General features: G+C 37.5%; 1 protein-coding gene across 2 annotated transcripts in view; it reads right to left on the bottom strand.

Moving 5' to 3' along the window:
- The window catches only part of lyn (LYN proto-oncogene, Src family tyrosine kinase), a 14,152-nt gene extending 1,320 nt beyond the window's left edge, over positions 1–12,832 (bottom strand). Inside the window, exons 1-13 of one of the 2 annotated variants that reach the window (XM_010744506.3) lie at positions 12,629–12,832; positions 8,309–8,445; positions 7,930–7,972; positions 6,543–6,648; positions 6,165–6,263; positions 5,771–5,874; positions 5,521–5,670; positions 5,126–5,278; positions 3,410–3,592; positions 3,057–3,133; positions 1,642–1,795; positions 879–1,010; positions 1–278 (exon numbers count right to left, since the gene is read on the bottom strand). The exon at positions 1–278 is cut by the window's left edge and continues 1,320 nt beyond it. In XM_010744506.3, the coding sequence (XP_010742808.1) occupies positions 76–278; positions 879–1,010; positions 1,642–1,795; positions 3,057–3,133; positions 3,410–3,592; positions 5,126–5,278; positions 5,521–5,670; positions 5,771–5,874; positions 6,165–6,263; positions 6,543–6,648; positions 7,930–7,972; positions 8,309–8,440 (1,536 nt within the window). In that variant the 5' untranslated portion in view covers positions 8,441–8,445; positions 12,629–12,832 and the 3' untranslated portion in view covers positions 1–75. The remainder of the gene's footprint in view (positions 279–878; positions 1,011–1,641; positions 1,796–3,056; positions 3,134–3,409; positions 3,593–5,125; positions 5,279–5,520; positions 5,671–5,770; positions 5,875–6,164; positions 6,264–6,542; positions 6,649–7,929; positions 7,973–8,308; positions 8,446–12,628) is intronic. The other variant, XM_010744507.3, reaches the window with a different exon arrangement.
- Positions 12,833–13,065: the final 233 nt, after the last annotated feature.

Genomic DNA, 13,065 nt, shown 5'->3' with positions numbered 1-13,065 from the left:
AACACAAATATAAAGTGGCTCCAATATAATCCGGAGTGAATGTGAAATGTCTTTATCCATTCAGCGTGTCCCTCTCTACGGTTGATGCTGGTATTGTGCCTCTGTGGCGGTGTAGAAGTCATCCAGGACACTCTGCATGTAATCAAACGTGGGCCTGTCCTCGGGTTTGTTCCTCCAGCAGGACATCATGATATCATAATACTCAGTGGGACAGTTGTCAGGCTGAGGCATCCTGTAGCCACGCTGCACCGAGGACATCACCTCACCTTTGGTCATACCTGAGGACAACACAGGCAGATATGCACAACAGGTTACATGAAGGAGAGCATGCACACTGTGGTAGAAGTAAAGATAATACTAGTAGCAGTGATTAAATTAAATAAAATGATGGTAGCTGTAGCTGTGGTGGTGGCACAGTATAGAAGTCATGTGATAATTAATAATGACATATGTATAACACATGGAATCTTTGCATCAAATACACTTTTTACAGGCAGTGATGAAGTAAAAATGACCAGTAGAGGGCAGTGCAATGCTTCACAGCACAGAGTTCAAGTCTACTAAAGTCCAACATTATATTTAATCCTGGACATGAAACAAAGCTTGATTACCAGCTAAGCAAAGCTAGCAAACTCTTTGTTTGAATTACTTTGTTGGGACACCACTATAACACTGTATCAAATGATATGATAGAGGCCTTCCTTCCTGTTTTAGTACTATTATTTAAACTGATGAAGTGTTTACATTGTTGCTAAGGCTAATGTCAATACTAATATACTGTTTTTAACCCCTGAAATGACAAAGTGACAAAGCATGTAATAGTTTGTGGCATATAATACACACACATAACCATAACATATAATCCACTGAATGATCACCTGGGTATGGGATTTTTCCGTAGGTCATAATCTCATAGAGCAGAACCCCAAAGGACCACATGTCTGACTTGATGGTGAAGGAGCCGTAGTTAATGGCCTCTGGAGCGGTCCATTTAATGGGGAATTTAGCTCCTGCAGAGGACACACACACACACACACACACACACACACAGTTACACATACATACACAGCTTCTGCAAGGTTGTACAAAGATGGCATTAATAAAATATGTAAATGACAATGTGAATAAGCCATTCTCTCACACATTCCCACGCATCTCATCCACACTGAAAGTTTAGATTCCATTTTAAGTAGATGCATTTATTTTGAATTTTCCTGTTACTCTAGTTTCTGTGTCTCATGGTTTCAGACCAGTGAACACCTCATGACGCAGAGTTACATACTTTTTTCCACACGTCTATGTACAGCATTGTTTAATAGACCGTATCATGTGTTCCTAGACTGGCAGAAGAAGCGCCATGCATGGTTTGACACCATCAGTAGCATTGACCATCGTGGTTTGGGTGGAGATACTTCGAGTGTGAAAAAGTGAAGCAAAAACTAAATGAAATCAAAAGTCTGGCTTTGTCACGCAACACAGAGGAGTGGATTCTGCTTCTCTAAAGGGGATTATTTGAACATGTTTCACAATTACTTAGTCAGGAAGTCAGCACATTTGTGACGGGAAATTACACAAGACAAGACAAAACTGGACAACACACACACACATTATTAAACATACAAACGGACATGCAAAGCTTACCCTCTCTGGCAGAGTATTCATCGTCCTCTATGACCCTTGCCAGTCCAAAATCAGCTATTTTACAGAGCAGACTCTCTGACACCAGGACATTAGCCGCTCTCAGGTCTCTGTGAATGTAATTCTTCTTCTCTATGTACGCCATGCCCTCTGCTATCTGCAACAGCACAGGAGAGAATGATGCCATTCATTCACCATTATCATTGTGCCAAATTCCATGTAAACAGATTAGCAGAAAGGATAAAAGCCAACAGTTCAAAACCGGAGAAGAAAAATTAGCTCAAGACTTTAAACATTACAGACATGACATAACCTAAATTATCATATGCAAAATCATTCCTGCACAGTATGTGTAAACTGAACATGTTAGGTTTTAACTGTTGGTCAGAACAAAAATGAAATAAGACATTGCATTTGGCTCTTGTAGGCATTTATCATCTATTTTTGATAAAATGATTAATCATTTAGTTGAAAATAATTATTATTACAGCACATCCAATGCCAATCACATAACCGCTTGACTAACTCTAAATACAAACAATGTATGTTCTCAACCCTGTTATGGCTTATCCTGCCAATTATGCTTAACTGTGTTTTACCATCCATAACTGGAATGATTTTTGATTAAACCTTTAGCTGCACTCAGAAAAATATAGAGGAGGTGTCATTTTTAAGATCATTCTTCATAATTTTGTGAGAATTTTCCTGCAAAAGAACGTACATAAAAACAGTAATTTCTCTGTCCAACCTGCTCAATTTAAAGCTGAGTTAATATTCCTTAATTATTTATAATTATTGATGCTTCATACAGTATATGCTGAATTGTGTGTTTCACTATTGACAAACATGCATGTTTAGCTGATCAACTGTGAGCTGACTCTTGATGATGCCTTAGTTATTAATCTGAACTAAATAATTCAAAATAAATAAGTGTACCAGTGGAACTTTTTTTCTTGTGTGATTTCCAGAGAACTGGCTCCTAAAATAAAGCTGTATGAATAATAAATCAAGATAAGTATCAGGAAGCTAACAACAGGTTAATCAGGTTTCTATGTTTCTCGTTAACGAGAAAGGCCCTGTCTTTACAGTATTTAAATAAACACTCATGATCATAACGACTATTCGTGTTGGCTTTTAAATTTTGCTTTCTACCTATTTTGAAGTAGGTGTACTTGCTTAAAGTACACACAGAAACATTTGTTAACATCAGTGTTCTTTGGCTTTGATAGAATCATTGACCAACACCCTGCTAACGTGGTGCAGCTTCAGCCGACACAGAAGCAAGGATTTAACAGGAAAGTGTCTGACTTGTGCTTTTGGTTCTTCTTCCTCCTTCCAGTTCACCAATGGAAAGAGTAACATAATATTTCTTTCACAACCATGAAATGAGAAAACGCAGCATTTTGTGTAAACATCACCTGTGCTGAGAAATCGATGAGCTTGGGAAGTTGAAGTTTGCACCCTGCATCGCTCTTTAAGAAGTCTAGTAGGCTTCCTAAAGAGAAGACAGAAAAGGAAACAGCGTCACTGACTGGTTTGCATTTGTGTATTTCTGTCTCTATTTTAGCTGTGACATTAATCGGCAACACTTCTGCAACAATGTGCGAAATATGTTAGTGTGTGGTCAAATGAGTAATGTCTGTCACAATACTAAGCTGCTGACATTTGCATTTCCTATTACAGCCTAAAATATCTAATAATCTAAGTTTATTATACTCAGACAAGAATATCATCAATTAAAAAATGAAAAAAATAAATAAAGCTAATTTACCATTTGCCATAAATTCAGTAATGATATAGATGGGTTCTGTCTTTGTGACGACAGCATAGAGCCGCACCAGCCTGTCGTGCTGTAGCGTCTTCATGACATTGGCTTCATCCATGAATGCTTCAACAGTCATGGTGCCCGGCTTCAGCGTCTTCACCGCTACTTTGGTTGTGTTGTTGTAGTATGCTGATTGTGCAGAAAGTCAAAGAAGAGCGCAACAGAGATATTTGAAATAGGAGAATATTAATGAATTTCCATGAAAGTATGAAATCATATGCTTGATATGGTGCATGGCTTCAGTGCTATCATGAGCCCATAACTCTGAAAAAGAAAAAGAAAAGACTTTCTGAACAACTAATTATTCAACCTAAATGACTTTCTGATGCAAGACACATATTTACTGTTTATGGTATGGCAGAAGTCCAGATGTCCACATTTTAGCCTCAGACACTGGTTCCTATATTTTCCATAATGCATCATAATACCGTCAGCTGTGTGTACATCTTTCTTTAGACCGTTCCTGTCTGGGAAATGTTCACATCTTTAAAATGCCACAACCTGATTTTGTAATATGTGACTACAAGCCTAAATGACATCATCAGACTTCCTGTTGAGTGCCCTTCAAGAAAGTATTTGTGACATTTGTTAATACGTGTGGTGAGAGAGATGTACACTCAAACCACAAAGTCCTAAGATGGATCTATTCGGCCCAATAAAAGTCAAGACACCTGTGTAGTTGTTGTGCTTAAGGCATTTAAACAGTTAATACAAAAACATTGTAACATAAGTCACTATCAGCCCTCTCAACACACACCTTTGTGAAGTGTGTGTGTGTGTGTGCGTGCGTGCGTGCATGCGTGTCATCAACCAAATTTCTGATGCAAATCTCCCTTCAGATTCAAACATTTCCTACACAGATGATAAAACGGACAATCCTCAACATCACATGTAATCGTCCTGGGCCCCGCCTCACTGCATGCAGGCATGCACAGACATATTTGAGTGTATTTTCAGAGAGAGGAGTCACTTCTGACAAAAAGCAAATGTACTAAACCTAACAAAGGAAGTCATTTTTCTTTTAATTAGGATGAATGGGAACTTCCACGTATTGTTCACTTCTGCAGCACTGAATCTACAATGCATAACTGACACATTCACCCTCATTCAGCCAAGGTCAGAGGGTTGCAGTGGCATTTGTAAGATATTTAAAGGTGCTATTATACATGAATTGGCCCTTTACTGTATGTCATTCCCTCTTTACCCAATATACTGTCTTACTTTGGCTAGCACCATTGAAAAATAAAGTCATAAAAATAAAAAAAAGTGTATAGATATATATGTAATATATAAGTAAAGGATGTTATATACAGTATATCAGCCTTTTAATTTGCTATCATCTGTATTATAAGACATTTTAAAAGGTTTTTCCTCTCAGGAATTTCTGTGAAACCTGACACATTGTAAAATGCAACATACAAACATGATGTTTCTTTGGAATGATTGACTCAAGAGTCAATTTTTTTCTGTTTTCAAGAAAACTGGTCATACAGTAAGACAACCACATATGTTTCTGTTTCAATGCCCAACCCCCTAACCTAAGGGACAAATGTGCTGTCTTTAGCCTTAGCCTTGACCACTATTCTGTACTGGTCTCTTGGAACAGCTGTTCTTTGTCAACCTTATTAATCAAATCAAGTCTAAAGTTTTCTCCGTACTCACCCATCCAAACTTCTCCAAACTGGCCAGCTCCAAGTTTCTTCACCATCTTAATAGAATCTTTGGAAATCTCCCAGGCGTCTTTATCCCATGGCTTCTGAGCTTTGGGTTTCACACATGGACGCTCCAGTTTACGACACAGACCATCTGCTTTGTCTGGAAGGTACAAACACATAGACCATGAGCACTACCTCTATATTGCTTTAGTGTTTCTATCTTTTAGTGTGGTAATGGATAACATGGCACACCTGTTTAAGTAATCTTTAAATGCTGAGAATCAAATTTTAGGAATAAAACTTTAGCGATGAAGTCTATTTTTCTCATCGGTTTAGACAATAAAAATATCGGATACCAAACATATTTGAGGAGTAGGATGACATTTTTTTTAAAGGACTCACTGTGGTAGTGTTTGATCATGCTGCTTATGTCACTGAAGGAGATTTTAGGAGAGATGTAGAAACCGCCATTATCCATCACCCTGATCTTATAGTGTTTGACTGAATCTGTTCCCTGGGCGTCCGAGTCTCTGATGGACAACGAGTAGCTTCCTGTGAAAAAACATCAAATTAAAACAGTGACCAACTGGAAGGTCCATATATTGTAGGGGTGAGTGTGTCTCTGTCTCTCTGGGTGCTGTGATTTCCACACCTTTTGATGTTTCACTCTCCCTGATAAGATAAGAGCCTGGTTTGTTCGCTGGCGCCAACAGCTGCCTCTCTGCATCCTTTCTCGTGATGTCCTTATAAAACCACCTGCAACAGTAGGTTGCACTGAATATACAAAATGGACATACTCCTCATTTTCATGTTGACTTTCTACCCATTTTTACAAATTGCACCTTGGTTGTCTCAAAAACCCTCTTTTGTGACCAGTAGATTAAATATGGGAAGTTAACAATGAACAATAACTTCAAATAAGCTTTGTAATTTGTGTAGATTAAGTATTTTTGTACAAATCATCAACATAAAACAAATTGTTTCAAATGAAACATGCTTTTTCAGTAAACAATCCAAAGGTCATTTATCGTGGTCCAGCTACTCACTCTTCTGTTTCCATGGTGTCAACTTGGCCAACATAATTGGACGGGATGAATCCTTCTTTGTTGGTTACCATTGACTTTGCTTTCCACCACTCCCCGTGTCTGTAAGAAACATCTATCTATTTTAGCACAATTGCTGTTTTTCTCTGACGTTCAAGCTTTAAAGCGGAAAAAATCATCAACATGAGCTTGTTCCAGTACGTTTTTGCAATTCTATGAAGTTTACAGTAAGTTGAACAATGTTTTTTTTCTACAAATTCAACCTGAAATATATCAGTATCACTTCAAACTTTTGTATCTTCACCAGAATTTAAAGTATCTTCTGTGAGTTTGAACAGTTTTTGGTGATGCAAGAGTCTGCAATGATGGATGGACACTCACTCCTCTAAGATTTTCATCTTTTCTCCCTTCTTGAATCCTAAGTCGTCAGGATGCACAGCTGCATACGGGTAGAGGCCAACCACTATTTTACCGACCCCCTTTTTCTCTGAGAGAAACAGAACAAAAAGATATTGGAATATTAAATACTCTTATGTGCAGACAAGCATTCATACAGAAACATCAGACAAAGGTGATGAACAAACATACATATGGACCCACATCACTAACCATCAGATGTGTAGTAATAAATATGTAGCTAGCCTACAATCCAGTGTTAAATATTATAATCACACATTAAATTAGGAAAAAACATTGTGTTTGTGGTCAAAGCCAATCAGCTCTTTGATCAAATGACAACCAGGCATTTCCCATCAATTGGTGAAGGGCAACTGGCTCTAAAAACTGTGGTTGCCTCGATCTTGTGAGGTTATAATTGCCCACGTGTGCATGCCGTCAATGACGAGCAAGACGGACACAAACCTAACTGTTTCCGATAATTGATTCTGCGCAGGCCCGGCTCTACTCGAAGAAGCCTAAAGCCTGCATTTTGCTTGATTTCATTGGCTGCCTGGGCCATGTGGTGACAAGGATGATGTGTCACAAAAACATTATGCACACTAGGCATGCAGCAGTATAGGTAAACAACGGTTTTGCTGGCGAAGCATTTCTAGCAGTGCATCTCGATGTGATCACCCACCAGAGCTTCTTTCATGTGATGAGATATTTGCTCTTTGATCACTGGAAGATAATTGCAGAGTACAGTGCTTACAGAGACAAAGCACAGTGAGGTCAACAAAAACACATTCCTCTTCACCAGAAAACCAAGATGTGATTTACTGTTGCTAAACTAACGCTTTCTAGTCAGCAGATGTTTGCATAGGTATGCTTATGATACAAAGCAATCCACTGACATTGTGGACACCTGGCATAGTTAAATTTCCTTCACACTCTGTTCTCCGCCTTCCCTGCTTGCATGTGTTGTTGCTACGTTACGTCATATGCAGCTGTTACTTCATTGTTTGCACTTTTATAAGGTCAGCAGCACCTGAGAGCAACCTTGGCGCTCTCTCCATTAGAAATCAATGGCTCAGCCAGTTGATGGTTTGTAGCTGCCTTAAAATGGGCAGAGCTAACGTGCCTGAAAGGTGAAGTAATGGGGAATAAAGTGAGGTGAGATCATAGGGTGATAGTAGGGGACTATCATAACAGATGATGTACTGTAGAGGAAGGCAGTTGATCCATGGACAGCTGAGGGTCTCTTCCCCCAAACGTTAAACATAGTCTGTTAGACTACTTCTGCAACATTCAGCTTCCCTGGCATCCAACAATGTGTTTCTAAAAGTATGGAATAGAATTACTAAAGGAAGTAATAAAGAATTAAACATACCTTCCATCTTTTGGAACACCTGACCAGGTAAGAGGGAACTATTCTGCAAAGACAGACCGAGAGTTATTCAATGTAAATGTTATGATAACAGATCAATAACTACTAACACAATATTTATAACCATTTAACTGTCTACAGACTATGTATCTATGATTGCAGATGATATCTATGACTACAGACTATCCAGTTTAATTCCAGTTTGCATGAATGTGCACCAAAATAACTACTACTACGACTTTCATAAACTGTTCATTTCATTTACTTTCTTTGTTCAAATCAGCAATGCTATGCTTTGCCTACATTATCTCAGAGAGAAAGAAATCAGTGGCTTATTGTAACTAATAAAAATAACTAATCTATATATTCTCTAACTACTTACTATGTTGTTTTTTGTATTGGAGGTGGGGTCTCTGACATAGTGCGTTTGCTCAGTACGTACAGTCTCCTGGCTCATCTTCCTCTCTACACGTCCGCTCAGACCTTCGCTCAGCGTGGACTTCATACAGCCCATCCTGTCTGCATGAGGAAGTGAGAAAAAGGAAGAGTGAACTGGATGGTTACACATTTACCATTAACAGGTGGTGAGATCAGAAAAACAACACACATATTTGGTACCAAACACCTGCAACTTTCCAGCTCTTATAAAAATAAGACAGAAACGAACCTGCGATGGGTTCATTGTATTTAAAAATGTCACATAGGAAATCCACATATACACTCAGAAACTAACAAGTAGCAGCAGATGTAGTCTACTACACAAAATGTGAATTAAATCATCATTACACTGATTGTGAACACATGAGTGATTAACAGACTCACATGCCTAAGCTGTGTAAATCACAGTCTGTGCTCCTTGAAATCCCCTCTTGTTCCAAATTCCACACATGATTATGAAGTATGAAGTGTGAGCGGCAGGAACAAAACAACCTAACAGCTATGTTTGTAGAGTATGAAGTCCAAATGTGTCGGTCAGTGTTTATTTTTTTATTACTAAGGAAGCAATACTGTGAATAGAGCCAAAACATACACACGGTACTGAGAGTTACAATAGTGTAACTGTAGTGAGCATGTCACCTTATGCAAAATACAAAGAGGAACAAGAGAAGATCAGTGCTGAAAGACGTAAATACTCCAGTTTTACTGGTTTTAGCTTCCAGCAAACACTATTCATATCTTTAGTGTGTTTGTTCTAGTAGGTTTGAGTAAAAAACCTGAACCTGTTAAGTGTTACATGGTTTAGAAATTAAACACCGCATGCCACATCAGTCTCTATATTTGACTTTTGTAGGATATTGTGGCTTAACACTGGCTTTTTTTCTCATAGACAGCAGGAAGCCCACAAACGCTGATAGAACATGACATATGCATGCAAGCACATGCAGATACGTACAACACAATCACACACAAAATCTTTTTAAACTTCAAAAGATAATTATTTTATGAAGGATGTATTGTATTGCATATACTATTATATTACATTATTTCCTCATTCTTAAGATATTTTTTTCCCCATTTCTTCCCCCCATTTTCCCACTTTCCTTTTCTCTTTCCTTCTTTCCTTGTTTTGGTCTATTCTCCTTGCTAAAGGAGTTTTGATGTTTGTTAATGTTCAAACTAATCGACAGAATATTAAAATAATTCTATTGGAATAATTAACCTTTCTGTATATACGTAAATCATTACCTTATTGCCAGATGTTTGCTCACCTTATGCGAAATACAAAGAGGAACAAGAGAAGATCAGTGCTGAAAGAAGTAAATACTCCAGTTTTACTGTGGTAAATACTCCATTACAAGTAAAGATGATGCATTCGGAACTCTATAGAAAGTAGAAAAGAATTAGCTCAGCTGAAAATATTTATTATCCATGGAGTTATATATCACTACTGGATTATGATGATTATGGCTGATGCATTTTTGTTTAAGCAAAACTTTAATGTCATGGATGCTTGAGGTAGAGCAGCTTTAAATGCTACTGGGTAGTTTAATCTAGAGGAACACATTATATTTTATAAGATGAGCCGATATTTTGTCTGAGATATCGGGTATAGAGTGTCACAATACACTGGTATTGATAATAACCAAGCTATTTAAAGAATAAAATATTTATATCATGTTAATAATACAATAATAATACACATGTTAATAATCCAGTGCTTTCCCTCCTCAGATTGTGATTCACACTCAATGTAATTGTTCTTTTTGTTCACTTATGTACAGTTGTGATTACAGACTCTCTCTCTCTCTCCATCTCCCTTCACTCACACTCAAAACACAGTGAAGGTTAAATACCTTTAAATTCTCTATGGATATGGATTCTTTTGGCCACCATAATCGTGTACTGTAATAGCCCACTGAAATATAAATGTAGCAGAGTAAAAAATAATATTTCCCTCCCACATCAGCAGTGAGCTTGGAAGAGTTTTAAAGAGTTTTACTAGTTTTAGCTTCCAGCAAACACTTTTCATATCTTTAGTGTGTTTGTTCCAGTAGGTTTGAGTAAAAAACCTGAACCTGTTAAGTGTTACATGGTTTAGAAATTAAACACCGCATGCCACATCAGTCTCTATATTTGACTTTTGTAGGATATTGTGGCTTAACACTGGCCTTTTTTCTCATAGACAGCAGGAAGCCCACAAACGCTGATAGAACATGCAGATACGTACAACACAATCACACACAAAATCTTGTTAAACTTCAAAAGATAATTATTTTATGAAGGATGTATTGTATTACATATACTATTATATTACATTATTTCCTCATTCTTAATATATATTTTTTTCTCTTTCCTTCTTTCCTTGTTTTGGTCTATTCTCCTTGCTAAAGTCAGTTTTGATGTTTGTTAATGTTCAAACTAATCAACAGAATAATAAAACAATTACTTCTATTAATTCTATTGGAATAATTAATCTTTCTGTATATACGTAAATCATTACCTTGACACCAGATGTTTGCTTACAAGACAAGTCTAGCTCACTGTCATATGTCATTTCAGTACATTATGAAGTGCTTGTGGTGTTTGATTATTAATGTATATCCCGTCACAGGTTGGACAACAGGAATACAGTACTGATTATATAATGTAATAATTTTAATATAATAAGAATGTAATAATCCAGTACAATCTCCAGAGATTGTGGCCAAAGGAGCATAACTACAACACATATTTGGTTGGATTAGATTAACTGGATTGATACAATGCAGGAAAATTGAATCATCACAGCCTGGTGGAAACTGGAGTGACGTTGAAAATATGGGCCTTCTGACCTTTTATAATAATTCAACACCTGTTTTCTAACACTGGAAACTAAAGTCTGCAGTGTCTGGCCAGTCAGAAAATAAAGTAAATCACATGTCAAAAAGTCAGAACGAATCACAAATAGGAAACAACAAACTACAGACATCCCATACTACTCTGATCTTTTTTTTCTCATTGACTCAGTGGAAAAAGAATTTAATTAATTTAATTTAATTGCACATCTTTGCACTTTGAGCCCTTGGCCACCACACAACTGTGCTTTTGTTCCCAAGGCAATTAAGTTTGTGATTTGAATTATAGCATGCAAAACAATAATGTTGTCATAGAGTTTCAGTTGGTAGAAGTCAGGGTAGTACTGAGGACTGGACTATGATTACCTGAATATGACATTTTTTAACAAGAGTTAAGAAAGAGTCTTCAGCCATGCTAGAAGCTCTCTAAGTCTCAAACAACTTGAATGACTGTTGAGATATTTCAGCAGACCAAGTTGGTGGAGGAGCCACGCTCCTAGTGTGGTTCAAATCTAGCCACATATATTAAATACAGAAAGCATTAAAACCTTGGCATATCCAACAGCATAACACATAACAAAACATAGTTTTGTGTACTTGTATGGAGGTCCTCATGACCTGAATCTGACTTGAATAGATTGTTTGGACAATAGCTAGTGAAAAAAAAAGAAATTCAAGCATCACCAACCCGATGGCAAACAGACAAGGGGCACGCCTTGGTGCTCAGTATGTTCTTAGCATGCCTAAATTATTTTTATGAATGGAACAGACAGAGGTGCAAAGTGAGTGTAAAGGCTGGTGAATAAAAACAGTGGTGTATAACCAACAGTTTGGAGTTTGTTACTGGTTATGTGTTAATAATGGTTCAGTGCCTCTGTTATATTTTGAAGCTGACAGTCAGCAAACAGCCGGAAACCGAGGGTCTAGAGAGATTAGGAGGTGACACACACACAGACACACACACACACACACACACACACACACACACACAGTGTGCTATGCTATGACCAATATAGAAACTTCCTCTTTAACAATGGACTGAGCCAAAGACTGAAGAGGTGAAGAAATAAAAGAAGAAGAAGGGGGGATAAAGCAGTGCAGAAGTGCTGCCATTAATAAAGTAAAGCTTCTATTAATGAAGGCAAAATATTTATTATAGAACATCATTCAAATTAAAGAAATATCACAAACCATACTTGAAGTTCCACAAATCCATCCACAGTGAATATGAAACAAGTCTTGACTTTTAAGAAAAATCCAACAATAGCTGGAATAATTTTTAAATAAACTGTTAAATGTATTTCTCTGAAATGGATTGATACACTTTTCTCACAGATTAAATTCACTCACACGTCTTTTCAGCTCTTCTATTGTGTGTGTGAGTATGAACACATCACTGACGCACTGTCAGCTGCAGTTGTACTCACCTCTCTGAGTGTGTATCACTGGTTAAGGAAACAGTTCATCCACTGTGAAGAAGTTTTTGTTTTCCTTTTAGTCCTTTTCTCTGCGTTTTTCATCAGATGGATGTGACAGTCTGGAGGAGCGACAGATTTGATGGTATGCGGCTTGACAAGTGGGTGAGCCGGTCGACATGGACTGTTACACTCTGCCACCAGAATGAGGAACTTAAGAGAAACTGGCAGGGGATTTTTCTAACTTCCTGGTAGAATTGTCTAATGTTTATTTGCATAATCAGCAACACACACAGACGCACGCACAGACACACACACACACACACGTATACACCAGAGCACCCAAACACTACACTTGTAAATTTGAAAGTAGAGAAGATTTTTACAATCTATCACAAAAAACATGAGCAGACTTCTTTGAACATGTTTATGGCCTATGACATCTCATC

Source organism: Larimichthys crocea, chromosome X, assembly GCF_000972845.2.
Source record: "Larimichthys crocea isolate SSNF chromosome X, L_crocea_2.0, whole genome shotgun sequence".
Classification (NCBI taxonomy): domain Eukaryota; kingdom Metazoa; phylum Chordata; class Actinopteri; family Sciaenidae; genus Larimichthys; species Larimichthys crocea.
The sequence above is the reverse complement of the archived record's forward strand: the minus strand, read 5'-3'. Positions and strand labels throughout refer to the sequence as shown.